We start from the raw sequence: 26,061 nt of genomic DNA, 5'->3' as shown, positions 1-26,061 counted from the left end.
CAGTTAAAAGAATTTCATTCGTTCCTGAGAGAAGAAACACACCTGATACCATTCAAGCTCGCTTTGATTATGCAGTTCAGTATAATAGAATTATGCTTGAAAGGGATAAAATTTTCTTCATTGATGAGTATGGAATTCAAGTAAATTCTCGAGTTTCATATGGAAGATCAGTAAGAAATACACGAGCATCGAAAGTTAAAGCTCAACTAAGAGGACGCAACTATTCCATTGCTGCAGCGATGAATGACAATTCTTTATATTTGTTTCAAGTTCAAGATAGACCATATAATATCGATCATTTTTCGGAATTTATAACGTCCTTGATTAATCATCTAAATAATGACGCTGTGCAAGGAGCTCATTTCGTTATGGATAACGTGCGGTTTCATAGGAGTGAAGAAGTAGTAACTCTCATTGAAGCTCATGGCCACTTTGCAGTATTTCTACCTCCTTACAGTCCCTTTTTAAACCCCATAGAGGAACTATTTAATCAGTGGAAACAGTTAATAAAAAGAGCCCAGTCAACAAACGAAAATGAATTATACGAAGCAGTTCATACAGCTTCTGAAAATATAAGTCCGGAAAATTGTCGCATGTACGTTCAACACATGGAAACATATCTGCATGATTGTCTTCGACGAAATGAGATAATGAATTGAAAATTTAATATTACGTAATACATATAAATTTTCAATTCATTATGTACCTATGTATGTATCTCATTTCGTCGATGGCAATCATGCAGATATGTTTCACGTGTTGAACGTACATACATGCGACAATTTGTATGTTTGTATTATGCATTATTGTATTATATTAGATATGTTATGTATTATTGTTATTTGTATTTATAATATTAAAGATAAAATAGAGTTTTTGTTTACTTAAAAAAAAATTATCCAAATCAATTAAATTAATAAGAAAAGCATTTTGTATAAAGTGAAAGTGATTTGAGAAAAGGGGAATTTCATTTGATATATCATTTTGACATTTAAAAAATTGGAAAGTCATTTGACAAATCGTGAAACACATTTGACAAAAGGAGAAAAGCAAAAGAAAAACACTGTAATAAAATTTCAATTTTGTACTTTTAAACTATTTGGTTGATTTTATAGTTCTGGATTTAGTTAGTTATTTTCTGATACAAACAGAGCGAAATACCTTAGCTTCATGAAGCAAAGGCAAATTTTAACTTTTTTAACATGTTCGCGGACAAGACGGCTGTAAAATTTTAACTTTTTACAAAGGTACTTTGAAAAACGGGGTAGATTTAATAAAAAAATGATGTGTGCTGAAGGGGCCTACTAGTACAAAATTCAAAACAGGGTAAAATCTTTGAAAAATGTTAATTTTAAAATATACCTTAAAAACAAGATGAAATGCTTAAAAGTAGCTGTGTGCTGAAGGGGCCTTCTTACTGCTGACCAAGGATGGATCCTTGAGGTAAGTACAGTGTAGTATAGTCGCACCGAAAGATATTCGTTACTAAAAAATCATAAAGGGTAAACCACGAAATCATAATGAACATATTGAAAAGAATATTAATCAAGAAAAATAAAAAATATGTAATGTAGAAGAAAAAGAGCGATTGGCAAATGCGTGATCATACGTTTATGACTGAAGGGTTTAATTGTCTTCATCTCAATTAGAAAAATTTATTCAAATTTTTAATTAATCCCAGATAAGCAGAATGTACGAATTAGGCAATAATTAATTAGATTGTTGTTCAGTTGTACGTACGTAATTTTTAAATCTTGGGACAGTACACGTTGCAAAACTATGAAATAAGCCGCACTTATTATAATTTGTTTATAACAATGATTTAGTTGAATTGAATTGTTTTCAATGAAGGAAGTGGTGTAAAGCTGGTTGCCTAGCCTGTCGGCTGTGATGCAGTGGCGCCATCTGGTGTTTCTCGTGTTCAGAGTGGTTCACTCAGGAACCTGTCAAACTTAACCTTCAAATAAATTCCCACAAAAGTTGATCTTTCGTTTGGAGCATGTCTCGAAGATAGCGTCACATGCTCTGTTACGTATAAACGAATGACCAAAAGATAATAACCAAACGCCGAACTGACAGGCAGTAGCCGTCCCTTGTCACATTCTCCTCCACGACCTCAATCACCTTGACTCGAAACTAGGTAAGTTATAACATAAAACGGCGACGGCCGCGTTTCAGATCGATTTTCAGGACAATTACCGACGATGGCGACAACGAAAACCTCGTCGAGCGTGCTCAAATTGGCCGGAACAGTCCTGAACAGGAGACAGTTCTCGGTGTCAAAAGTGGCAGCGGCCAAACAAATGACGGTGAGGGACGCCCTCAACTCGGCTCTGGACGAGGAGATGACGCGTGACGACAGGGTGTTCATCATAGGCGAGGAGGTGGCGCAGTACGACGGCGCCTACAAGGTCACGAGGGGGCTGTGGAAGAAATACGGCGACAAGAGAGTGATCGACACACCCATCACGGAGATGGGCTTCACAGGTGCCTGTAGTCGACGTCGCGCTCGATAGACTAATTTGCGGTTTTAGGGATCGCCGTCGGGGCTGCGATGGCCGGCCTGCGGCCCGTCTGCGAGTACATGACCTTCAACTTCGCGATGCAAGCCATCGACCAGATCATCAACTCGGCGGGGAAGACTTTCTACATGTCGGCGGGTATGGTCAACGTGCCGATCGTGTTCAGGGGGCCTAATGGTGCGGCGGCGGGGGTCGCCGCCCAGCACTCGCAGTGCTACGGGGCCTGGTATGCCCACTGTCCTGGCTTGAAAGTCATCTCACCGTACAACTCAGAAGACTGCAAGGGCCTGCTGAAGGCCGCGATCAGAGACCCCGACCCCGTCGTCTTCCTCGAGAACGAGATTCTCTACGGGGTGCAGTACCCCATGTCGGATCAGGCGCTCTCCAACGACTTCGTCTTGCCCATCGGCAAGGCCAAAATCGAACGACCAGGTGAGTTTGACAGTTGACGTTTGTTAATGTCAAAAGTGACAGTTGGGTATAGTGTTAAAGAGCAACACTGATCCCGGTAATGCGCAGGCGCCAAATAAACGAAGAAAATGTTTCCAAAATATAATAAATTGGGGTTATTAAATGATCGAGTAATGTGTAATCAAATAACGAATTGGTTTTTTAAGTGCACGAGTTACTGCTGCCACCTGTCTTACCTTGAATTTAAAATTAGTAATTTATTTTTAAAACAATTATTTTGGAAAACGTCACTACATTTTCCATTGGGGAATTTTTTAATAATAATTAAGGTCCTGCAAGCTCTGTTTAACTTATAAGAACCTTGCATTTTTCTTTTTCTATGCTGGGTCCATAATGAATAAATACAGTCGCGGACAGAAAAAAGTAGGACAATGTTTTTTCGTTAATGTAAGTCTGCTTGCCCTTTCTATGATTACTATGAAAATATTTATTTATTTATTACAGTAACCCCGGTTTACTCAACTGAATTTTGGCTAAATTTCTTAATAGGACTTGTTCTACTTGTTTCTGTCCGCGACTGTATCTACATACATTCCTGCGAATAATTCTTTATAAATTGTAGAATGACATAACAGAATACTTAACTAAATTCTGGATAAAAATAATACACAGTAGAAAATTTTTAAATTTGCTTTGTTTTTCATTACTTGTATTTTTTGTCATGATGTGATAACATGTTTTTCTTGTCAGTAAAATCTAAAATGAACCAAGTTTGAATATTCTACGTCTAGAACACGTGTACGTTATACAGAGTGGCCCAGAATTAATAGAACAACTCTGCACCAGGTTAAGTAGACAGTGAGATTTAAAAAAATCTCCATTCCTTTTTTTATCTCACAAGGAGAAGAGGTCGCTAGATGTGCGACGGCTCTTTGAACAAAAAAAATCAGGATGGTTGCCCCCACTGCCCATATCAACACCCTGAAAAGAAACGCCCGAACGTACTGTCGCGAGCAATACATTTTGGTCGTCAATGTCATTTCAAAATTTGGTTAGATTGTCACTAATTTAAAAAATGTCCCTGCCTGATTATACCCATGTCAAAAAAAATGAGAACAAAATGACAGTTAATGTCATACAACATGATGATAAGTTATGACATTTACGACTGTTTTACAATGGAGCATTTTCGATTGCGTCAAAGAATGACCTTGACGACCAAAATGTATTGCTCGCGACTGTACATAAATTTACGAGAAAAAAAATGGCAAATATTGACGTGTTTCTCGCGCCACTCGACACTCCGGCTTCGAATCTTTTTCATCGAGTTGGCTTTGACTTTATTTTTTAAAAGACAACATCGTAAATTAAGTTGGTTAGACAAAGATAGCGACAAAGATCAAAGCCAATTCGATGAACTTTTTAATTGAACACCTGTTAGTTTTGATAAATAGTAAAATACAATTGACAAAATAGGAAAACCAAAAGAAAAACAGGATATTAATTAAATTTAGTAAATTAAATTAGGTTTTAAAAATTTTAGTTTTAAACGCCTTTAGCCGACTGGCCCACCTTTTTTTTTTCTCGTAAATTTACAAACGTTCGGGCCTTTCCTTTCAGGTGATATGACAGTCGGGCGTCGGGGCAACCACCCTGATTTGTTTCGTTCAAAAAGCCCCATCGCATATCTGGCGATCTCTCCTTGTCGCCAATATATTCTGATTTTGTTTGATTTTTTTGATATACATGGAAAGGAAACAAAAGAAAACTTTATGTATATTATCGTAATGATACAGAGGTGCCAAAACTTGACAAAAAATTATTGAAACACAAAACTTTCACTTCTAGCCAGCCGTGGGGCGTAATTTAATTATGCTACTAATAACGTTAATGTATTTCGAAAGTTGGACTAGTTTTACAATTTGTTTTCGCATTTCAAACTTCTTCGAACTACGAAAAAAAATTATTCACATTTTTTTGTAAAATTTCATATTTCACTTCATATTCTGGGATACTCTGATGAGAATTTCTGGCTCTGTTCTGGTCATTCTTGTCTAATTCTCAGTTTTAAGTTGTCATTTGTACATCTTGGTTATTTAAAGATGATGGTTTGTTTTAAGTCGGTAAACAATAAATGGTCTAGTAGCGTCAAATCAGGTGATCGATGTGGACAGATGTGGTCTGTGCGGGAGCTAGTCAAACGATTGTTATAAAATTCCTATAAGTAATTTAACGTCATGTGAGCTGTACGAGATGTTGCTTCATCCTGCTGGAAGTGACCATTACGGGATTGGGTGAAGTTGATTAATGAATTCTTCCAAAACGTTCCGCACAGCTGTGACAGATTTTCCAAAGAAAACATTTTTGAAAGTGTAATGGCGATTGTTGAAATAATTGCTGATTTTCTGCGCACGAAATCTACATATTTTGTCAGTTAACATATTCTAAACAGTGAAACCAAGCTTCATCGGTAAACAACAATAAACCGAGAAGGTCGTTGTTCATTGTTTGATCTCGTTTCATAATCTGATGGTCAAGGTTATAAAACTCGCGCCATAAACTTAAACTCAAAAAATAAACACTTCCTTATGAAACTTGTTTTTTAATATACTATTACCGCATTGTCTGACCAATATTATTGCCGCAGTAATTATACAATGTAATCAAAAAGAAAACAAACCAGAGCAGGCGTTGCAAATTATGAGTCATGTCGTAGCGGAATCATATGCAAATATGTAAGCGTTCAATGCATGGGCGTAGACAGTTTGTGGTCCCAAACGCAACTTTATAATAAATCATACCTCATGAATTTTAGACGTTGGAATTATAATTGTGCATTTTATTACATAGGTATTATTATCTGATAATGGAGAAAATTTACAAAATAAACAACAGCAACATTTTACATTCATTAGAGTGGGTAATTTACCAGCTTTATAGCCAAACGCGACGCCACTGGTAAGCAGATTTTTGGCGGAAATCTCAAAGAAACGACAATGATGTGATGTTGTTAACCTAGAAAATAACTTTTTCTATTTTACGTTTAGAATAAGTCTATTCTAGCACACAAATGACGTCATTTGAGTACTTTAATAGGTCGTTGGCGTGTTAGAATATACTAGTAAAATTTACTATATTGATGTTGGTAGCGTGAAGTGTCAACTGACAGACGTCAAAAAATAAATTTCGCAGAGAACAAAGCAAATTAATAAATAACATTGAACAAAACGTTTAATTTTCATTCTGGGATTTGGACTTCTCCGGCAGTAAATTTTCTAACGTCTTTTGTGCAATGTACCTAATTTGCGGCGGCGTTAGTGATAAACTTTCTTCAGCATTCATTTTCAAACATCAAATGCGAAAATTAAAAAAATCTGACGTTTGAAATTAATTCTTTCACAGCCGGCTAAAATTATGCCACCTAAAAAGTGTCACCAACCACCGCAAAATTCCCTACATTTAAATGTTTTATTTTTTTATTTATAAAATGGTATAAAGCGGCAAAATAGAAAAAATAGTATAAAAGATTCATTGCAGAAGGTCCTTCAAGCACTCATTTGTTCCTCAACTCGCCGCTACGCGGCTTGTTCCGGAATTTCAAATTCGTGCTTGAATAGATGCCTTGTGCAACTTATATTTTAATATACTATTTTGATTTCGGCATAGTTTACGGACGTTTCCTGTAATTATCCCATAATAAGTGGTAAAATGGGTTATGCCATTGAAGATAATTTATTTTTCATAGATTTTTCGAGAGGTAGGCAACCAATAAAACGACTGTGCCTAGTAAGTATACATATGCGAATGAGTCGACCTAACACGAACTTTTCAATAAAACAAAAGACGAGGTAGCACTCATGATTTTTTTTAATCACTCGGTATATCGATATACATACATTTAAAAAACAATTTGTTACTTGATCCACACGTTCCTTTAATGTTTGCACCGCAAGTCACCGCCAACTACGATCAAACGAACAAACATTTATGATTCCGAACAATATACACCGTTCACCTTGGATTGAGCATTGCTAAATTCGCATTATGTTGGTTCCCTGCATGTTACTATTTTAAGACATAATCACATAGTATAGCTAAAAAAAGTTAATTGTACAACTAGTTATGAAAGTCATACTTTTTTTCACGAATTTGCAGATTGATTAACGAGGGCGTAGCCCGAGTTAATCAAGCAAATAAGTGTAAAAAGAGACTTTCATAACGTGTTGTATACACTATTTTTCTGCATATCGATATAAGTTGAGAAATTTGGTCTAAAAAGATTTATAGAAAATTACAAAAAAAAAAATAGGTATGCTTTGACAATCATCTGCAAGATGATGGAATAAAATTATGCAAAATAGTACTACTTTCACTACAATTCTTCATGTAAAAAAGTGCCACCTTGAAATACCCAATCCAACCTTTTTAGGCAAACACATAACGATAGTCGCCCACTCCCGCGCCGTGGAGATCTCGCTCCAAGCCGCCAACGAGCTCTCCTCGAAGGGCATCGAAGCCGAAGTGATAAACCTGCGCTCGCTGCGCCCCCTCGACGTCAACACCGTCACCGCCTCGGTCGCCAAGACGAACCACCTGATCACGGTGGAACAGGGTTGGCCCTCGGCAGGGATCGGCGCCGAAATCCTGGCCAGGATCATGGAGAGCGAGGCCTTCTTCCACCTGGACCAGCCCGCCATCAGACTGACAGGAGTGGACACTCCGATGCCTTACACGAAGAGTCTGGAAATCGCGGCGTTGCCGGTACCCAGGGATGTGGTTGACGCCGCGAAAAAACTGTTGAAGGTTAAGTAATAAAAAGTGTAGAGACGAAACAGATTGAGATTAAACTGTTACCGGCGCCTTTGTGGTAATTTATCATGTTTATTAATCGGACTGTCACAGGAACACGCACGACTGGCCCCAACAATTATTGTAATTTATTTTATTTATTTTTTAGACTTTGCTAAATTATTCAAAGGCTTAGTGTTTACAATAATTCAATTTTTACATGTACATAAACGATATTGTAATTATGCTAATAGTCTAGTCTTAATCTGAACAAGTGTATAATGCATTTTTAAGTAGGTGCTGCAAAAGTGGATCTCCAGGTTTTATTTCGTCAACTTCTTTATCGTTTTTTACGTGCCAACTGGTTCCATCCACTGTTGTAAAATTTTTGTAGACAATAAATTAAGATAATTGTAAACGTGTCGAAAGAGTTGGAGGTTGGTGACACTTGTTTAACAATTCAAAAAATTTATTTCATGAATATCACAAAAAAATAATACAGTGATTACAACAATAAATAAATACAATGATGACTCAGTTATCTAAGGGGCGGCGATCCAAGTAGGCGTTGGCTTTTCTCTTGCCCATCTTGTGCACCTCCATGAAGATCAAGAGACAAAGTTCAGGAAGCAACACTTTGAAAAAATAAACGGTCATCTTGTCTTCAGGGTCGAATTCGTCCCTCATCAGGTTGAGCAAGTGGTCTTTCTGGTCGTAAGTGAACACCACCAGACTAGTGCTGCACCTGAGGTCTCCGGGACCCGGCTCGTCTGGGCGTCCGCCGCGGTGAAACCGCCGATGCCTCTCCGAATAATTCTTCCCTTTGATGATCCCATCTAAAATTTGTACATTCTTCGCGAAAAACTCGTCCAACTCTTTGGGCGACAGGTGCTTGCAGTCGAGGATTTCGTCCGCGAACTCCTCACCCTCGTCCAGATCGACCGCGATGCCCTTGTCCAAAACGTCGACGTCAAAGTCATCAAACAACTTGACGCTGTTCTTGTGTTCGTCGAATTTCTTCTGGTCAGCCACGATTTTGTCATAGGAGGGCAACATGATTCCGTACTTTTCGAACGAGGGGTTGCGTTGAAGTGTCTTTTTGCTCTTGATAGTGATGTCGAGGGGCTTCATTCTGTCGGTTTTGCACCGCTTGCTCGTTGAATTTTCTTTGTTGAGCCACGGGGTAATTTTGGAGTTTTGCGTTTTGGATCGGCGCTTACGACTAGAAGGGGAAGTGTGTACTTGCGGCTTGTCTTTCATGGGGCTTCTTTGGGGCTTGTCTTTCTTGGTGCTGTCTTGGAGCTCATCTTTCTTGACTCTGTTTCGGAGCATGTCTTTCTTGGCGCTATCTTGGAGCTTTTTCAGAGTGTCCATTAAATTGTCGAGTGATTTCTTATCGCTGGTATCACGTTTTAGAGGTGAATTTGGCGGCATTTTAGTCCAGCGATTGCGAACATCTGGATTACAAAGTTAGGTTATAATTTCACAACTGTACTTGTTCCAAACTAATCTAGTCACCTAACTGCATTACACAACAACTTTAACTGCAGAATCACTTCTCCGGACACGATTATTCAAAATTTCGGCAATAAATTGTCAACAATACAACAATGTCAACTTTCTAGGAACTTTCAACCCGGAATCCGCCAAATGTAAGTAAAGTAAAAATCACCAAGAACACCAAAATATTGTACAGTATTGCCAATTTTGCAACTTTCGACTCTGCAATGCCGCAAAATGGCGCTTGGTTGCTTTAACTCGTGATTCAAACCGCCCGTTGCGCGTTGCCTAACACGCATTGAAAAACTGAGGGGTGTTTGTCACGTGATAGTTTGAGGTTATGTTTTTGTTTATAAACGTGTCGACCAAAAATGAGAAGTTTAAGCCTACAGGTACGTCGCTTCGTTTCTACCACTCAAAATAAACAGTCCCCATTGTAGAGAAAGCTGAGGTCATTGTTTATTGTAAGCGCAAGCGGCGTAGCCGTTTACGGGGCCGTCAGTTTTTACAAGAATGACAAAATATTCTACAAGAATGTTGTCATGCCGCTGGTCCACCTCTTCGATCCTGAAAGTGCGCACAGACTCGGAATCGTCGTGAGCAAATATCGCCTGATCCCCAAAAGCCGCTACATCGATCCTGAATCACTGGTAAACATTAAAATCTAAAAAAGAAAATTTTAATGACAACTCTCAGAGAGTTACAGTTTTTGGGAAGCAATTCAAGAACCCCATTGGCATAGCTGCAGGTTTTGACAAGCACGCTGAGGCTGTTTTAGGCTTGAGCGATCTAGGTTTTGGTTTTGTTGAAGTAGGGTCTGTGACACCTGAGCCTCAACCAGGCAATGACAGACCTAGAGTATTTCGCCTACCTGAAGATCATGCTGTTGTGAACAGGTATGGCTTCAATAGTGAAGGTCATGACAAGGTTTTAGAGAGATTGAGCAGTGTGAGAAGGAGACAAGATTGTGATGCTGTGATAGGGGTCAATTTAGGCAAAAATAAAAATTCTGCTGATCCAGTGAATGATTATGTTATGGGGGTTAAGAAATTGGGGGTGGTTTGTGATTATCTTGTCATAAACATTAGTAGTCCCAATACTCCAGGTCTGAGGTCAATGCAAGACAAAAGTGTATTGAGAAATCTCTTAAAAGCTGTGGTGGATGCCAGAAATGGTTTACCTGATGGCTGCAAGCCCCCATTGCTTGTAAAGTTGGCACCAGATTTGAGTTATGAAGAGTTGCAAGATATAACTCAAGTTGTGACAGAAAAACAAACAAGAGTTGATGGTTTAATAATCTCAAATACCACAGTAGAGAGACCTTTGTCTCTGCTCAACAACAGTTCCAAAAGTGAGGCAGGGGGCTTGAGTGGAAAACCATTAAAAAATGCCTCAACTAAAATGATTGGTGATGTGTATAGATTGACAAGAGGGGAAATTCCAATCATAGGTGAGGGTTCATCTGTTGTAATAATTGTCCAAAAAGGGTGTTTTAGGTGTCGGGGGCGTATTCACGGGGGGAGATGCTTATGAGAAGATCAAAGCAGGAGCAAGTGTGGTGCAAATATACACAAGTCTGGTGTACGAGGGCCCACCTGTGGTGACCAAAATCAAGCAAGAACTGTCCCAATTGTTGGCCAAAGACGGTTACAACAGTATTTCCGAGGCTGTGGGGCGCAGCGCCCAATAAATCTCAATTTTACATTAATTTTGTAAATAAACTGTCAAAAATTGTAGGGATTTTTCATTTATCACTGTTACAAACCACAAACATCAACTCACATAACCTAAAACATTTAAATTTTAAATACAGCAGTCTGTGTAATGCGTTGCAAATTGTAATTTTGAAATTATTTGCACAATTTTGGAAGGTGTGGGGCGCAGCGCCCCAAAACCACAACAGATTGTTCAAACAAATTGGGTATTTTATGTTTTATCAGTGTTGTCAACGTGACATAACCTCACAAATTTGAATTTTGAAGACGGCGATGTTATTTTCAGCGGAAATAAGTGATTTTAAGACCGTGTACAATGTCCTCAAAGCCATCGCTTTCAAAGACGTGAGTTTCACCCAATCTGAATACGCTTTGTTCGAATCGTACTGTTCCAGTTCGCCGTGGTGCGCCCCATGGAAGAGGGCCTAAAGTTGACCTTGGAAGAGATGAAAAACGTGGAGACCTCAGCGTACGTGCCTCGCAACATGTTCTCCACATACCGACTAGTCGAGAAGCAGGAAATCATCTTTAAAATCAGCATGAAAGTGTTCACCGATTGCCTAAACATCTACGGCGACGAGGGCAACCCCAGCGTCAAACTGTCGTACAAAGCACCCGGCTCGCCCCTCTGTCTAGTGTAACTACCCCCAACCCGCAAACTTCAATAATTCACCGTTTTCCAGTGTGAAACACAGCGACGAAAACATAACTGTAGACTGCGAAATCAACACCATGAACGTCGACGACTTCCCGGACGTGAGCTTGGCCGAAGAGTGCGACCTGAACAAGATCGTCCTGAACGCCAGCATCCTTGTGGAGATTTTGCAACGGTTGGACAACGCAGCGGACGAACTGACCATAGCGCTGAGCCCCGAGCCCCCTCATTTCGCACTAAGCGCGACCGGAGTAGCCGTAAGATGACACAACCGTAATCTTGTCAATTCTGACGAAACCTCGCAGGGGGAGTCCTCAGTCAACATCTCCAAGTACTCAGACTCGGTGACGATCTTCCAATGTAAAGACAGCTGCGTCTCTAAGTACGCCTTCCACAACATCCGGCAAGTGTTGAAGGTGATGAATTACGCGAACAAAGTTGCGATCTCGACCGGAGAATCGGGTCTTCTAGGATTACAACTGGTCATCAATTCCGACGACAATCAAATGTACGTGGAGTATTACGTGACGTCGCAAGTGGATTAATAAATAGATTAAGTAGACAAACAATTTATTATTACACTTGTTATAGTCTCGGAGACAGTGTACATGATTTAGTGGGCGGGGAAATTCCAAACGGGCGGTTCAAACTTGCCGCCCAAACTCTCAGCTCTGATTGGTCCACAGTCGGCGCCGTTTGCGTTTCAAACGGTCGATTTGGACCTGCCGCCGAAACTCTCGACTCTTGATTGGTCCACACTCGGTGCGCCGTTTGAATTTCCCGCGCGCTCCATTTCGAAACGGAAGTTTTTAAATGCGATTTAATTAAATAAATAGCTTACAACGGCACGTATGGTACAAAATAACAATGTAAAAAATTACTAATTTGTTAATAAAAAAAAAGAAATAAGTTAGCGATATGTACATGCAAAAAACGAATTAAGTATGCCGATTGAATAAATGGTACTTAGGTTAAATACTGGATGTAGTTGTAGCACATAGACAAAATGGCCGAACAAAATGCCGTGTTAACCTTCAGTACATGCGAATTCTCCGCCGTCCGTATCTGCAAAATGATTAAAGACCGCTTACAGTTGGCTATTCTGTAATGAATTAACTGGTTCTAATCGATCTACTAGACTTATCGCAGGGGAGTGGTACTAATGGAACTCATACTGGAGAGGGGAGTATTGGAAACGGAAAAATTCAATTTCTCTAGTTCCTCGTCGACCTGGTTGTTCCTCAGCTCTTGCGTGGTGTAGAGGAACTTGTTCCACTCGTCGTGTCGAGGATGGGCGAAGGTCTCCGCCACGTCGTACACCCAGATCTTGCCCTGGTTGTCTCCGACGGTGACGTGAAGACCCGACGGGGTCCAGGACACCCTGTTGAGCGCCGGGTTCCCCTCAACCGTGATGCTGGCGGCTGGGACCTCCGTGTCCTGGTTCAGGTTCCACAGGTCCAACCTGCCGCTGCCGTCGACCGCCGCGAAGAGCGCCGGGTGCGCCGGCGACCACTTCACGTCGAGCACGTAGTCCCCGTTGTCCTCGAACGAGTAGATCGGCTTCGAGTCCTTCGAACACAGATTCAACTCTCAAGCCCCCTCGCGCGTTCGTTATTACCTTCAGACTCCACAGCTTGATGGTCCAGTCGATGGACGACGTGAGGAACATGTGCGAGAAGTCGATGCCGCCCTGGACGGCGTTCACGCTGATCCCCGTGACGGGGCCCTGGTGGCCGTCGTACGTGTCGGTGATGCCGGCCTTGGCGCCGTGCCTGCACGCCGAGTACGCCGCCCCCTCCTCGCTGCCCACGACGAAATTGTTCACGTCGGAATGCGGAAAGTCCAGACAGGTGACCGCCACCGGCTTCGACTGCATCCGGTGCAGGTCGAGCGTCTCCTGGGGCTGACCCAGCATGTCCAGCGACCAGGAGCACAGCCGCCCGTCCGTCGAGATGCTGATCAAGTTGTGCGCGTTCTGGGTACCCACCACGCTCATGCAGTACACCGGGTGCTGCCGCCGGAAAAGAAAAACAAAAAAATCCCTGCCTGGATGCCGTGAATCTCGGATCTCACCGTGTGCGCGGACGCCGACAGCGGTGTCCTCTGTATGGGCGTCCTCTTCTGGACGCGGTTGTCCCACAGGACGATCTGTCCCGAGTAGGTGCCCCCCAGGATGAGATTCGGATGGAAGCGTGCGAACTTAGCCGAGAGGACGGCGCTCTGACAGTGAAAGATGTACTCGGGGGTGGACTTTTTGAATTTGGTGTTCCAAATCAAGACCACCCCGTCCGGGTCGTTGGGGGAGTCCTCGTTGTTGTTGTAGGAGGCGAGGAGTAGTTCGGGGTATTGGGGGGACCAGTCCAGGGAGGTGACGCACCTGTTGCGCGACCACCTCTCGTCGTAGAAGCCCCGGTTGAGCGAGATGCGCTGATGCGACTTCTCATCCCTGCAACCACCCCCACCCGCACGATCAAACAAAACAAAAAACCATCGAGACTCACAGTCCCTCCTCCCCAGGTCCGCCGCTGTAGTCGGTGTAAAAGTCGACGTTCTCGAACAGCACCCTCTCCATGACACGCCCCGCCCTGTCGACGAAGTGTTGGAACTCCTCCGACAGGATGATCATCTGCTTCTCCTCCTCGCTCAGCTCCCTCACTGCGACCGACCGAGCTTAGACGTGCCCCGCCTGCGCCTCCTCACCTACTCACCCTCTTTCACCTCCTGCTTGGCCTGCTCCTGCTCCAGCGCCGTCACCGCCGGCTGCACCTCCTTCACCTGGGGCAGACCGTGCGGCAGAATCCCCGGGGGCAGCTTGCTCCCGAAACCGCCCAGATGCGGAAGGCTACCCTCCTCGTCTTCACCTTGTCCATCGTCATACGTCAAAACTGTGGTGAATAAGGGATACGCTCTATCGCCCTTTCACCCCACACGAACAAGCCCAAACACTCACGACACAGAACTAGACTAGACTCTACCAACCGGCCAAGATCAAAACGTAAACCCTTAAACGTTACGTGTTCATCCCCGCCGGGCTGGGGGTGGATGATGGTAGTAATAAATTTAAAAAAAAAACACTGCAAACAAGAGCAAATGAGGCAAAATGCGAGGAGGGTGAGGAGAGTCAGAAGAGAGAGAGAGAGTCAAAACAAAAAGAACTCGAAGAATTTCATTCCATTCCAGAGATTATTGTGAAAAGTTAAAATAATAATAATAATGATAACAGTGATGGACATGCTCATTAATCACAGTTATTCCAGTTAGAAAAAAATCTCGAGGGGTGAGTACAGTTCTACACTACATGTCTGCGAGTCGATCAAGCAACCACGAAGCCCACTGGGTGGAGACCATTCGAAAAACAATTTTTTTTATATTTTTTTTCCGAAATTTTCTTTCGAGTGCTCGCCACCCCTCTACGGTAATACGGCTGGGTACAAATGTAGAGATTCATTAGTGCACTATCAATTAATAATTCACTGATGGGAGTCGGAAAAGCCACCTACCTGTGAACTCGTCCTCCCATTCTAAACCCGGATTTAGATTGTATTCGTCTTAAGAGGAAAGAAACATGTATCAGTAGGGATAGAATTATTAGAAATTACAATAAAGGTTGTCCATGACTTGGCTGCACTAACAACAAAACTTTTATTGTAACCGTGTTCGTGCACGGGGGCGGGGGGCGGCTGCTAGACTCGCGCCGCCGCCGCTCTCCGCCCCCTCTCCGTCTGATACGTCACAGGTTACCACGTGTTAATTCGCCGCAATGGGAGAGTTCTACCGTACGCATGCTGTTAGTCTTGGTTACGGTTTTAGTCAAGCTCTGGGGGTGGCGCGTCGGGGTGGAATTCTTTCCCGGAAAAAATCTCCGGTGCGCCGCAAGCATCGCCCCCGGTACCTCTCCTCTTTGGCAGAGGAGGCTAATGAATGTGGGCTAAGGGGGAAATCACAAGGGTCGCCTCCGGTACCTCTCCTATTTCCGATCGATTGTTGAAAATTCCACCCCCGAACCGTGCAAAATGGAAGCTTTGGTGTTAGTACAGAGAAAAATCGAACATGTGCCCTTCTGACCAACGAAAACTATGAATGGAACCAAACAAATGAACCACGGAAAAGAGAGAAAACAAAACAAAACACAAGAGTGCCTTCGTCTACGTGAACTTTCGAGATGAGCAATGGGGGGCGGGGGGTCGTGGGAGTAAAAGAGTCATCATGGGGGAGGGGGTCTCGTATTGTTGTTTTTTTTTTTGTATGTGGATGTGCTATAAGCAAATATTCAAAATAAAATCATAAACTTACCGTAGTAATCGGTTGCATGAGCTGGGAAGGAAAGGAAGAAAAAATATCACATTAAAACTGACAGTCAAAAAACAACTAAACAATGAAATTTTCTTTTTTCGTTTTTACACAAAAAAAAATTTGAAGGAAACCTACACGTGAAATTTATTTTTTTGAATTTATTTGAATAATAATAATAATAGTCGCGACCGACTTGTTTGTCGTGAGTCGAAACCTAACGCCCTCTACGTGACACTTCCACAACCAATTTTACACAGAGGGAGGAGAAACAAAAAGCGTGAAGACAGGGGGTAGGTGCACATGTTTTCGTTATTCGTTTGTTTTTCGTCGACTACTGTACAATCGAATAATTTCTGTTTATTTTTTTTTAGTCGTGAGGCTCTAGAATTCCGTGCGTAATCTGATTATTGAAAAATAATAACAATAATAATGCTAATGTATAGTACAGTGCTGTTATTTCTGGTGAGTTAAATTAATAAATTTGACATTTATTATGCGTGCACCATACCTTTTCGCGGCCTCCACCAGTCCTCCATGTAGCCTTTAAGTGGGGAAGAAGATGAAGAAGATCCTTGTTAGCAACGCATATAACAATATGTCACATGTCTAAATCGATTTGGGTCTTGGCAGGTGGAAACATCAAGAAAAATACATGTATGTACATTTTTTTTTGCAAGTGTTTCCAGTACAAGACCCGGAAAACAAAAATAATAATAATAGTAATAGTGATAATAAACCGTCGCTATTTGACGTCAGAATAAAATAAATGATGAGAGGAATGAAATTCTAGAAGAGAGATATAGAGGGAAGAAAGAGAAAAAACAATAGAGTGGTGTGCCTGATCAAAATGAAATAAAAACGCGACTACGTCTACTCACACTTTCTCCAAGATGAATATCCAAAATAATCTGGAAAACCAACAACAATGAGCATCGATAGTGTGTTTTTTATTCACTTTAATCCAGGCAAAACAAGATTGTTAAAAGAGAAAAAAGAAAAGAAAAAAAAACAGACGAAGCAAACAAGCCAAATTGAGATCGTCACGTGTTAAGACCAAAAAAAAAAAATTTTTATGCGTGCAGCCAAATTAAGACAACTTGGACAAAAAAAAAACAAAACAAAAAACAAAACGGACAGTTCCGGTTAAGTAATGTAAGTTTCCTTCCCAGTGTTAATCGACCTGCATTAGTGCAATGCACTTCCGCGCTCAACTTAAGCCACTTAAGCCATCTCTGATTGGAAGAAAACGTCGTCGGGGTAGGGAGGGCTGCGATCCGTTAGGGCATGCAAAAAGGTCCAGATCCCATTTATTTTATTCTTTGTTCGATCAAATCAATCGAGTTTTACAATTTATTAAAAAAAAATTAAAAATTGCATTTTTCGTGTGATGAAAAAAATTATGTGGCACGTGCAGTACTCGTGTCGATTATGTTAAAAACAGGTCGACTTACCGTCCCTCTCGTGTCCCGTTGTCGTCGTCTGGGTCTGTTTCGTGTAGAGCACGGTCTCCTTCGGGGGGATGTTGGTGGACTGGACCGCCACCACGCTCAGGGTGGGGGTGCGTTTTTTTGTTGCGCTGATGCTGCAAAATCGGAGAATTGAGGAGGTGGTGTCGTGGCGCAAGGGGGAGAAAGAAGAAATAATATAATAATAGCGGTAGAGTATGTTCAAAAAGAAAAGTACACAACAAGTGGTGTGTAGTGTATCTGGTTGTCAGGCGAATCGTAGTACCGCCCATGTACTTCTCGATCTGAGCGTGCTCTAACGGTGTGTTCAAAATCTAGATTGGTTTAAAAAAAATGGAATGGCATGTGGTAAGTTTTATTTGAAAGAAATTACATAAACCGTGGATTGATAAAAACATTAGCAAAAAAATCGAGAAGAAAGAGAAAAGAAAACTCTGGTTCCTTTGAAGAATAAAAGAAAAATGTCGAATGCCGAAAATCGACATTTTATTAAAAAATTCCACACAAACAGTTGAATAGGTGACAAAAATATCAAAAAAGAAAACAAAAATAGAATTCGTTGGAACTAAAAAGAAGCAATAAACGAAATAGTAGTTTATTTAACGAGTTTGTGTGTAAATTGGGCCTTTTTTGGCATGAGTGGAGCAGTTTAAAACGCGAGTAAAACGAGCGTTTTAAAGACCCACGGGTGCCAAAAAAGGGCCAATTTACACACGAACGCGTTGAATACAACGTTTTTTTGTTCGCCGAGGCAGTTAAAGGCTCTACATCGCTTAAAATCATTGACGTTTCGTTTTGACAAGTTGTGACATTTATCAAAATCCGTTCACACAGAAGAAAATTCTCAAATTCTGACAGTATCGAACAAAAAAAATATTTTCTCACTAGTGAGCAAAGTGAATGTTTTGCGCGTTTGTCGATAGAGGGAGCCAAATATGTTGTACTGAAAGTTTTTTTAAAATCCTTTCTGAACACTAATAACTAAAGCTTGTTTTATTTTTGACTTATTTAAATTTTTACCCTGTTATTTAGATTTCAATTGATGAAAAAACGTGAAATTGCTTGGGGTAAACTTCTGGAAAAATTCATGCTAAATGCATTGTGTTGGTATCACTGATTAAACTAAAATCAGTAAACCAATCACAAACACGCAAAGCCTAACAGCGTAACCTATTTTGTTTGGAATTTTGTTGATCCACGTTTTGTTGTGAAAAACTGTTTTCGTGAGTTGGGCTAATTTTGTACAAGTTATTGTTTCAGTGATTTTAACAGTTATGCAAAATACTGATGCAGATAGATGATAGGAATGTACAGCTTACGTTAATATAACCTCATTTTTTACTCTTGTCATGTTTTTGTCATTTTGATTCAAAAAGTGACAAAAAAAAAGCTGCCCGAAATTTCAATTCCGCGACTCTATTTTATGATCATGGAAAAAATCAGATTCAACACGCATGAGCAAACGTGCATTTAATCACTCGTACGGTTGGGGTCCTCGCTTTCGGCTCCGCGCTCGTGATTAAATGCATTTACTTTGCTCACCTGTATTGAAAATAGCAATTTTTTTATTTTCATTTAGTGTTTCGTTAAGATAAAATTAATCAAAATATAAAATACATTCACTGTAAAAATATTTTATTTATTCATAAAAATCTTCAACAATAAATGCTTTTTTTTAATTTTTTTTCATGCAAAATGATTCGCAAGTAATAATGAGCTCAAGGGAATTGAAAATACAACCCACAATACCTGTGGAGCGTAAAGCTGGATAGGGACGCGGTAAATAAAAAAAAATCCAGCTTTACCTTTCAAATGTATTGTGGGTTGCATTTTCAATTCCGTCGGGCTGATAATTACTCATGAATCACCTTGTATTGTCTTCTTCGGTAACAAAAATTTACACACTTTTTTATACATATGTATTTCATCCCCAACCAATAAGCTATAGTTTGAAAGACAAAAAAAAATACTATTTAAAAACAGAATAATAAAAAAAAAATATATATTATTTTTTATTTTTTATTTTTTTTTAACGATAAATAGTAGGTACTCGTACACGCTAAGGAATATTTCAAGGCTTAGGAAAAAAATAATTGCATTTTAAGTTTTTCAGTCTTAAAAACATAAAACGATTGGAAATTACTTCCAGTTGGCAATAAAACTTTCTTTATAATGCCTAGATCTTATGCGATTTTTTTTTTTGAACTACATAATTTTAGAAAACATTTGGAATTTTTCTTTAATCGGTTTTATGGCAATATGTAGGCAACCAAACATACAAATTATCTTTAAATGCAAAATTGATCTCCAGAAAAAAGCATGGGATTTTGAGCTAGGACCGGTATCACATAAGTGCTCAAGCTCAATACATTAATAATTATCTTAATGTTTCTATTTTCAAAATGCCATAATTATGTATATATTTTTCTTATTATTGGTCCCTTGTCCCATCTTCGACGAAACAATTACACATCGACACCCATAAAATCTGCGTTTCTGTAACGAGAGCTAGTGAATCTCGACGATACACTCACGTTTTACTCAAATTTACAAAACAACATTAGACACCTTCTGACGAATCGCTAATATTTCCGTAATCGACAACAAACATTGATCCAGATGTCTTTCAAAACGTCAGCGACGAAATCACCGTCGACAGAAAATCGTATGGATCGTGTTGCAGTCTTGCGAAGGTCAGGCACGCAATAGAGGTCAGACGTTGAACCGGAATTTTCTGCTCGGTAGCTCCGGACGATGAAAGGACGGCATTGTTAGACTCATATTCTCAAGAGACATTGTGGCTTGGGAAACAATCTTACAAAAGTTAAAACACTCCCGACAAAATAAGTGTCTTGAGTGTTTATTTCCACCGAGACTAAAAACCAAGGAAATGATCACGGCAAAACGAAACAAACATGGATGATTATTTCTTTTCTAGCAGCGCTTGCACAAAACTTATAAGTTGAAAAACAGAAATATTAAATAGAACTGAACCGGAACTTCTCTTTGAAGAAGATTCATCTCTTAAACTTGACACTTGAAATACGTGTTTAAATTTTGGAGAAATGATCTGAACGATTGGCATAAAGTCCTGTCACGTTGACAGTATTAATTCTGGCCAGCGCCAATGGCTAAAAGGGGAACTATAATGGAGTTTTCAAAGTAATTTGAGAAATCTCAAAAAAATATATGTAGCTGATCTAAAAGTATCTTGAAGTCTTTGTTTTCTTATTGTGAAAAATCACCTATTAGTGCCACCCCCACACATTAAATTCCAGACATGTGCTAAAATTCCACTCCCAATAAGAATTGTTGACAGGTAAAACTTTGCCATTGTTTCGCTATGACGTCCATCTGAACCTACTTGATCAAGATTCGAATTTAATGATTTCAATTTATTAATTGAACTATTATTAGATAATGTTGTTTAATCTTGAATTTGAAACATTAAAGTCTTATTCCATCACGAGGCCTTAAGAGACATTTCTTAATTTGACAGTTGACACTTTTGACATTTTCACGAAGAAATCTCAAATGCGTGCAGACCTATCACACTTTTAATTAATTGAAATTACAAATTCTCTAGGATTTAAGTGAATATTGAGAGTATTTTCAACCTGTCCTCCAATTTTTCTGCAACGTTGCCTCCCAGTCACAACATGTTTGATGACCTCATCCTGAATCAGATTTTTCATATTTATTATTCTCTACTCGTCAAATTATGACGTAAATGATCACAGTACAATAATAATCACGAGTTTGACTTAAAAATCATTTCAAACGATACAAACGAGCGAAATTTTAAGTGTCAGATGTCAATATCTATCAATTTTCGAGCCAACGTGATTTTAGCGAAATTGTGTTGGGAAAAAATTTTAATTCATCTAGAACTGGTCGCAGATTATCGCAACAGGTTTTTATTATCATTTGGAGTCCAAACAAAAAGAGCAACAACATCAAATTCGGTTAAAAATAGCACAAAATAAAAACGACTGATAAATTATCACTTGTGTTACCAACCTTACAATTTTTGACTCGACAATTTCCCAATTTTGGATATGTCGCGTCTTTAAAAACTAGTTAAGATTAATTAGTTAATCTATAAATATACACAATTCAGTTGTTTTTACGAATATCGACCAAATTCGATTAATTTTTGAATTTCACGACCAATGACATTAAAAAGCTGTTACCAACATTGCACACCGAATCCCCTAATAGGCGATGACCGTCGCCCCCAAATTTGTACTTACTTATTGGGTGAACTGTTGGGCAGCAGCGACGTGTCGGGCGTGTGATTATGACTATGCTCAGGGGTGAGCGAGTTCGCGCTCGAGATACTCGACAGGACGTCAGAAACTGGAGCCACCCCCAATGAGCTGAGCATCTCGTCGAGCTCCTTCCTGTCGCCGTCGGTGCCCAGCAGTACCCGGTTCGCCGCCTCCTCCACATCCTTCAGCTCCTTTTCTCTCCTCCGCCTGTCTTTCTCCTCTCTCAGCGCCTGCAGTCGCGCCTTTTTCCTTTCCAGTTCGGCCCTGCGATCCGACATTGTTGCACTTCCTGGAAAAGTGGGACGAGTCAGCCTTTCCGAGACCTGTCGTATGTCGACCGCCTTTGTGACAGGTCGACTTGCCGTACTTGGACAGCCCCGCACGAGGCAACAAGAGATAAATACAAAAACACTCACCTACTTTTACCGACTGTACAAAACTATTCGCTCGCGTGAATTGCACTTATTTCACTAAAAATTAACGCTACTGTGGCCGCACTTTTTAACTTATTCTGCATTTAATCTACAACGCCCGACCGATACAACCACCATTTCATTTTTGTGATGACGTAATGTGGCTCGTCATCAGGGATTTCTCGGCTTTACTCTGCCGAAATTTCGACTGGATTTGTGCGATTTTACTCTTAAATTGTACGGCGAAGGCCGCAAGCTCGTGCTCACGCCGGCTAAAGGACCACTTTATTGATTATTACCGACAAAACTCGTCTTTTTACTCATATTATTGACATTTTGTTGCGCTTTAAGTTCCCTCAGGTTGGCAGCAATGTAGCACGACTGTTAAACGTCACTCGCTCATCACAAACTGGAATATTAATTTAATGATGTAATTAATCATAATCATCCAGTCAACAATAAGTGACACTTTGCCATTACGGTGACTCACGAATTTATTGTTTATTGAACGGTTTGACGACAAAAACAAGTTGACCGACAAACCTGTAATTTGAAATTATCGCTCAAGGTCAGGGTGAAAGGTCTGGTCTAACTTGTTGCCAGATTGTGATTCTCCGGTCAAATGTCAATTTGTCAAAAAAATGACATTTGACTATCATTTCACTTGGATTTACTTGTCTTACTAGTAATCAATAAAAATAGATAAAAAATAACCTCATTTATACCATAATGACTATTGATTATTACGCTATTAGACATTTCTTTAAATAATTAATGCCAACTCTTCAGAACAAACTTCAGTAATCCACTGACAACAGTCGAGTGTTTATATTAATCTAATTTAAACAGAGATAAGCGTTATCATCAAGTTTTTGTCCTAATTTGTTTTGATTTTTACATCGTTGCACATCATTTCTTTGTAGATTTGCGCCAACATCATGTCCGACGAAGTGACAGTTGAATATGTCAAAGGTCTCAAAAATGACAAGAACGTCTTATTGATCGACGTCAGAGAGCCGTCAGAACTGGAAAAAACTGGAACTATCCCTGGAAGCATCAACATACCGCGTAAGTTGACACAGTTGGGACAAGGCTTGTGTTGGTTTAGTTGACACTAGTGTTGGGCGATTATGAGTGATATAATCGAAATATATCGATTATAGCCGAATAATCGATCATTCGATTATGCTCTTCGATTATCATTCGTTAAAATAATTCGTTAGAATGTTTCGAGAAGTCGAGAACTGGATGGTAAAACGAATGATCACTCGATACGACTCGACACGACCAGGACCACTCTATTAGAAACGAGATATTCATTCGGTAGTTCTGTCATTTGGTTCTCATTGTTTTAATCTAGTGATTTTATTTCTTCCCGCATTAGTAAGGGTAGCAGAGATTAGTTTCGTTTACTTCACTAAGATTCCAAAAAAGAACTTGATGTGAAAATTGAAATTTGCGTATCATGGGACCGCCTTGGTATCATTCATAATCGTCCATCCGAATATCACTCGTTATTCAAAGCAACTGCGCATGCGAATCATTCATAATCGGACAATCCGAATGATCATTCGATTATACAAAGCGATTATTTCGATTAATTCGATTATGGAAATATATCGATTATGCCCAACACTAGTTGACACTGTGTCTAGCTCAGTTTTGACATTTGTGTAGTGGCCACTCTGGAACAGACACTTCAAAGCTCGAGCAACGAAGACTTTCAGAACTTGTACAAGAGGGACAAACCTTCTCTGGATACAGCGTTGGTCTTCAGTTGTCACATGGGTCGCAGGAGTCAGATGGCCTTGAACGCGGCCAAAAAACTGGGCTACATGAAGTAAGTCAAATTTTTCCAAATGACATTTGACTGACTGATTGACACTAGCGCCAAGCACTACCCAGGAGGGTGGGCCGGATGGGCCAAGGAAACAAATACGAATTGAAAAACACTTCAGTATTCATTTATTTACAAACATATTTACATTGGAGTAGAAACAAGTTAAAACGATTAAAATGATTAGTTCTGCTTGTCCGCCAGTTTGGAATGAATCATCTCCCTGAACTGCCCCAAGATGCGGTTCTCCCTCTTCTGTCTCTCCTCTTTGCTGAACATCGCCAGCGCCCTCTTCTCGTCAGCGGAATAAATTTGGTTCTCCTTTCTTATTCTGACCGCTTCCATCCTCCTGTGCCTGGATCCCGACATGACATACCCCACAGACTCAAAAGACGCGATTTCGTTAGAAGTCAGGCCGATTTCACCTCTGCGCGGGATGCGTTTGCCCTCGGCGACGTACGCCGCCATCGCTGCGCCCTCTCCCGGCAACAGTGCTTTGCCCATCTCTTTGTGGGTGAGGGTGGCGTGAGCCTTCTGCACGGGGCCCACCATGCCATCATCGTTATCGGAATGGACCTCAGTTTTGGAAGCGGCGGACTTCTCCACCCACTCCTCCTCTTCAGAGCCACTCTCGCTCGACGACTTCTTCCTCTTTTTCTTCTTCTTGTGCTTGTGCTTCTTCTCCTTCTTGTGACTCTTCTTTTTGTCTTTCTTCTTTTTCTTATCTTTGTGCGTATTATTCGTCACATCTTCTACCTCAGTCTCTGACCTAAACATTACATTATTTTGAGAAACAACAGTCAGAACAAACTTACTCTTCTCGTGGGGGCGATTTACCCCAGATCTCTGGACATTCCCTCATCCCCAGGACCTCGCGCTCTTGACGTCGGGACTCCATAAACTCGTCCTCGACGTGTCTCTTCTTGCCGGTGTCGTATTTGTGGCTGTCATATCTACCGAAACCGTTCGAGTTGCTCACTCCGGATTTGGACCTGTGCCTGCTACGGTCTCTGGATCTGGAGCGAGATCGCGATCGATGCTTTCTCTCGTATCTCGACCGCGAACGGCTTCTTCTCCGTCTCGATACGTTCATTCTGCAGAAAAACAAACCTTGAAATCGCTAAAGTTTTTTCAAATATTCACTTCGCACAAATGAAAATAAAGCTTTGACAACAACAGATAACCTCAAAAAGGATGAGAGAGAAGACAAAATACAAATCGCCCGCAGTTTTGAAAAAACCAAGAACATAATGTTTCAGTATTTACTTAATATCATCAGTAAAATTAAAATCAATTACCAATTCTCTATAGATTTCTAAACAAGTAAATCTGAATTGCATAAAGCTGCGTAGATGCGTATGTGAATATTTTTAAGCAAATATTTGACGCATGCTCAGTTGCAGAAATCATTTGACACGAACTTTTGATTGCAGAATTTGAAAATGACAGGAGAGAAATAAAAATACAATTTAAAATAAATTTGCTAATTTATTTTCAGGTCCAAAGTCACAGAAAACGAGAAAAAGTGTTGCTCGACTCGACGAGCGCGTTACAATTCGGGTTTGGCACAAGCCATGGCCCCACACCGATTCTTGCAGCACTTCTTGGTCCCCCTGCAGTCCGAATCAACGGCGCACCTGCTGGAACACACCCAGGGCCCCGTCGGAGCACGGGGGCAGAAGCCCGCTTTGGCTGGAAAAAACTGTTTCGCGACCAATTTCATGAATTTTATTTGAATTACCTTGGCTTTGTGGGCGTCTCATCGTGACGGGTTTGGTGCAGAAGGTGCCCCCACAGGCGGTCCGGCAGCACTTGAAGGACCCCGAGCAGTGGTTGTCGGCGAAACAAGTCATGTCACAGACGCCCACGTCGGGTAAAGGAGGACAGTCACCGGGTTTAAACTGGAGCTGTTGGGCCCCCACGAGCGCGAAGATCGCCACGAGCAAAAGGAATTTGGTCAGCATTGCGTACTGTTCGGTGATTTGGTAATTAATGAATGAAAAATCTTCGGATTGTTGATTTTGGGTGTTGTGCGATTCGAAGAAGCGGAAACCACAAACGACAATGTTTGATTTATTTGTGTATGTACCTAATTAATTGAGCGCGTAATTTTATGCGGACGTGGTCAGTTTGCGGTTTGGTGTTAACAAATAACGATTTTCTTGGCCAGTTTACGACCTTTCGATCTTG

The 26,061-nt window shown here is 40.7% G+C and overlaps 8 protein-coding genes across 36 annotated transcripts; 4 read left to right on the top strand and 4 right to left on the bottom strand.

Annotated features, from left to right (window-relative positions):
* The first annotated feature begins 1,941 nt into the window (after positions 1-1,941).
* On the top strand, positions 1,942-8,139 carry Pdhb (Pyruvate dehydrogenase E1 beta subunit). The gene is made up of 4 exons (XM_069056659.1): positions 1,942-2,140; positions 2,191-2,487; positions 2,535-2,954; positions 7,363-8,139. Exons 2-4 carry the CDS (start codon positions 2,205-2,207, stop codon positions 7,743-7,745), a joined length of 1,086 nt encoding a protein of 361 aa, XP_068912760.1. The 5' UTR covers positions 1,942-2,140; positions 2,191-2,204; the 3' UTR covers positions 7,746-8,139.
* A 30-nt stretch (positions 8,140-8,169) lies between these two features.
* On the bottom strand, positions 8,170-9,376 carry LOC138137322 (uncharacterized). Its single transcript, XM_069056660.1, has 2 exons — positions 9,240-9,376; positions 8,170-9,178 (listed from the first exon to the last, which is right to left on the bottom strand). The coding sequence occupies exons 1-2, from the start codon at positions 9,247-9,249 to the stop codon at positions 8,256-8,258; spliced, it is 933 nt and encodes a 310-aa protein (XP_068912761.1). The 5' UTR covers positions 9,250-9,376; the 3' UTR covers positions 8,170-8,255.
* A 77-nt stretch (positions 9,377-9,453) lies between these two features.
* On the top strand, positions 9,454-10,954 carry Dhod (dihydroorotate dehydrogenase 2). The gene is made up of 4 exons (XM_069056658.1): positions 9,454-9,613; positions 9,662-9,871; positions 9,918-10,671; positions 10,718-10,954. The coding sequence occupies exons 1-4, from the start codon at positions 9,593-9,595 to the stop codon at positions 10,909-10,911; spliced, it is 1,179 nt and encodes a 392-aa protein (XP_068912759.1). The 5' UTR covers positions 9,454-9,592; the 3' UTR covers positions 10,912-10,954.
* Positions 10,955-10,977: 23 nt separating this feature from the next.
* Rad1 (Radiation insensitive 1) lies at positions 10,978-12,601 on the top strand. The gene is made up of 4 exons (XM_069056664.1): positions 10,978-11,281; positions 11,332-11,573; positions 11,620-11,848; positions 11,897-12,601. The coding sequence occupies exons 1-4, from the start codon at positions 11,210-11,212 to the stop codon at positions 12,134-12,136; spliced, it is 783 nt and encodes a 260-aa protein (XP_068912765.1). The 5' UTR covers positions 10,978-11,209; the 3' UTR covers positions 12,137-12,601.
* On the bottom strand, positions 12,145-22,392 carry sw (short wing). Of its 26 annotated transcripts, none has more exons than XM_069056630.1 (12): positions 22,038-22,390; positions 21,604-21,910; positions 17,336-17,466; positions 16,763-16,792; positions 16,393-16,425; positions 15,885-15,905; positions 15,092-15,139; positions 14,300-14,476; positions 14,093-14,246; positions 13,665-14,037; positions 13,210-13,602; positions 12,145-13,160 (listed from the first exon to the last, which is right to left on the bottom strand). In XM_069056630.1, the coding sequence occupies exons 2-12, from the start codon at positions 21,897-21,899 to the stop codon at positions 12,732-12,734; spliced, it is 2,085 nt and encodes a 694-aa protein (XP_068912731.1). In that variant the 5' UTR covers positions 21,900-21,910; positions 22,038-22,390; the 3' UTR covers positions 12,145-12,731. The 26 variants fall into 26 exon arrangements, with proteins under 26 accessions (XP_068912731.1, XP_068912736.1, XP_068912732.1 ...); XM_069056635.1 differs by having other exon boundaries at positions 14,300-14,452; XM_069056631.1 differs by lacking the exon at positions 16,763-16,792 and having other exon boundaries at positions 16,393-16,455; positions 21,604-21,933; positions 22,038-22,392.
* Positions 22,393-22,762: 370 nt separating this feature from the next.
* On the top strand, positions 22,763-24,067 carry LOC138137327 (thiosulfate sulfurtransferase/rhodanese-like domain-containing protein 3). 2 transcript variants are annotated; one of them, XM_069056668.1, is made up of 4 exons: positions 22,763-22,902; positions 22,958-23,102; positions 23,712-23,874; positions 23,923-24,067. In XM_069056668.1, exons 2-4 carry the CDS (start codon positions 22,973-22,975, stop codon positions 23,978-23,980), a joined length of 351 nt encoding a protein of 116 aa, XP_068912769.1. In that variant the 5' UTR covers positions 22,763-22,902; positions 22,958-22,972; the 3' UTR covers positions 23,981-24,067. The 2 variants fall into 2 exon arrangements, with proteins under 2 accessions (XP_068912769.1, XP_068912768.1); XM_069056667.1 differs by having other exon boundaries at positions 22,831-23,102.
* On the bottom strand, positions 23,983-25,300 carry LOC138137324 (NKAP family protein CG6066). Of its 3 annotated transcripts, none has more exons than XM_069056662.1 (3): positions 25,170-25,300; positions 24,687-24,965; positions 23,983-24,640 (listed from the first exon to the last, which is right to left on the bottom strand). In XM_069056662.1, the coding sequence occupies exons 2-3, from the start codon at positions 24,962-24,964 to the stop codon at positions 24,055-24,057; spliced, it is 864 nt and encodes a 287-aa protein (XP_068912763.1). In that variant the 5' UTR covers position 24,965; positions 25,170-25,300; the 3' UTR covers positions 23,983-24,054. The 3 variants fall into 3 exon arrangements, with proteins under 3 accessions (XP_068912763.1, XP_068912764.1, XP_068912762.1); XM_069056663.1 differs by lacking the exon at positions 25,170-25,300 and adding an exon at positions 25,022-25,040; XM_069056661.1 differs by lacking the exon at positions 25,170-25,300 and having other exon boundaries at positions 24,687-25,087.
* Positions 25,301-25,339: 39 nt separating this feature from the next.
* LOC138137326 (waprin-Rha1-like) lies at positions 25,340-25,931 on the bottom strand. Its single transcript, XM_069056666.1, has 2 exons — positions 25,613-25,931; positions 25,340-25,563 (listed from the first exon to the last, which is right to left on the bottom strand). The coding sequence occupies exons 1-2, from the start codon at positions 25,833-25,835 to the stop codon at positions 25,421-25,423; spliced, it is 366 nt and encodes a 121-aa protein (XP_068912767.1). The 5' UTR covers positions 25,836-25,931; the 3' UTR covers positions 25,340-25,420.
* Between the last annotated feature and the right edge of the window lie 130 nt (positions 25,932-26,061).

Source organism: Tenebrio molitor, chromosome 8, assembly GCF_963966145.1.
Source record: "Tenebrio molitor chromosome 8, icTenMoli1.1, whole genome shotgun sequence".
NCBI lineage: Eukaryota > Metazoa > Arthropoda > Insecta > Coleoptera > Tenebrionidae > Tenebrio > Tenebrio molitor.
Note: the sequence above shows the minus strand (reverse complement) of the source record. Positions and strands in the feature narration are given on the sequence as shown.

Bases quoted from the DNA above. Each gene is read 5' to 3' on its own strand.
- LOC138137327 (XM_069056668.1), top strand. From the start codon at position 22,973: ATGTCCGACGAAGTGACAGTTGAATATGTCAAAGGTCTCAAAAATGAC. The intron at 23,103-23,711 runs GTAAGTTGACAC...ACATTTGTGTAG, and splicing joins TGGAAGCATCAACATACCGC to TGGCCACTCTGGAACAGACA. The intron at 23,875-23,922 runs GTAAGTCAAATT...GATTGACACTAG, and splicing joins AAAAAACTGGGCTACATGAA to CGCCAAGCACTACCCAGGAG.
- Dhod (XM_069056658.1), top strand. From the start codon at position 9,593: ATGAGAAGTTTAAGCCTACAG. The intron at 9,614-9,661 runs GTACGTCGCTTC...TCCCCATTGTAG, and splicing joins TGAGAAGTTTAAGCCTACAG to AGAAAGCTGAGGTCATTGTT. The intron at 9,872-9,917 runs GTAAACATTAAA...GACAACTCTCAG, and splicing joins ACATCGATCCTGAATCACTG to AGAGTTACAGTTTTTGGGAA.
- Pdhb (XM_069056659.1), top strand. From the start codon at position 2,205: ATGGCGACAACGAAAACCTCGTCGAGCGTGCTCAAATTGGCCGGAACA. The intron at 2,488-2,534 runs GTGCCTGTAGTC...TTGCGGTTTTAG, and splicing joins CACGGAGATGGGCTTCACAG to GGATCGCCGTCGGGGCTGCG. The intron at 2,955-7,362 runs GTGAGTTTGACA...CAACCTTTTTAG, and splicing joins GGCCAAAATCGAACGACCAG to GCAAACACATAACGATAGTC.
- LOC138137326 (XM_069056666.1), bottom strand. From the start codon at position 25,835: ATGCTGACCAAATTCCTTTTGCTCGTGGCGATCTTCGCGCTCGTGGGG. The intron at 25,564-25,612 runs GTAATTCAAATA...AGTTTTTTCCAG, and splicing joins GAGACGCCCACAAAGCCAAG to CCAAAGCGGGCTTCTGCCCC.
- sw (XM_069056631.1), bottom strand. From the start codon at position 21,899: ATGTCGGATCGCAGGGCCGAACTGGAAAGGAAAAAGGCGCGACTGCAG. The intron at 15,140-15,884 runs GTAAGTTTATGA...TTTCCTCTTAAG, and splicing joins TCATGCAACCGATTACTACG to ACGAATACAATCTAAATCCG. The intron at 13,603-13,664 runs GTGAGATCCGAG...TTCCGGCGGCAG, and splicing joins TGTCGGCGTCCGCGCACACG to CACCCGGTGTACTGCATGAG.
- LOC138137324 (XM_069056662.1), bottom strand. From the start codon at position 24,964: ATGAACGTATCGAGACGGAGAAGAAGCCGTTCGCGGTCGAGATACGAG. The intron at 24,641-24,686 runs GTAAGTTTGTTC...TGTAATGTTTAG, and splicing joins AAATCGCCCCCACGAGAAGA to GTCAGAGACTGAGGTAGAAG.
- Rad1 (XM_069056664.1), top strand. From the start codon at position 11,210: ATGTTATTTTCAGCGGAAATAAGTGATTTTAAGACCGTGTACAATGTC. The intron at 11,282-11,331 runs GTGAGTTTCACC...GTACTGTTCCAG, and splicing joins AAGCCATCGCTTTCAAAGAC to TTCGCCGTGGTGCGCCCCAT. The intron at 11,849-11,896 runs GTAAGATGACAC...GAAACCTCGCAG, and splicing joins TAAGCGCGACCGGAGTAGCC to GGGGAGTCCTCAGTCAACAT.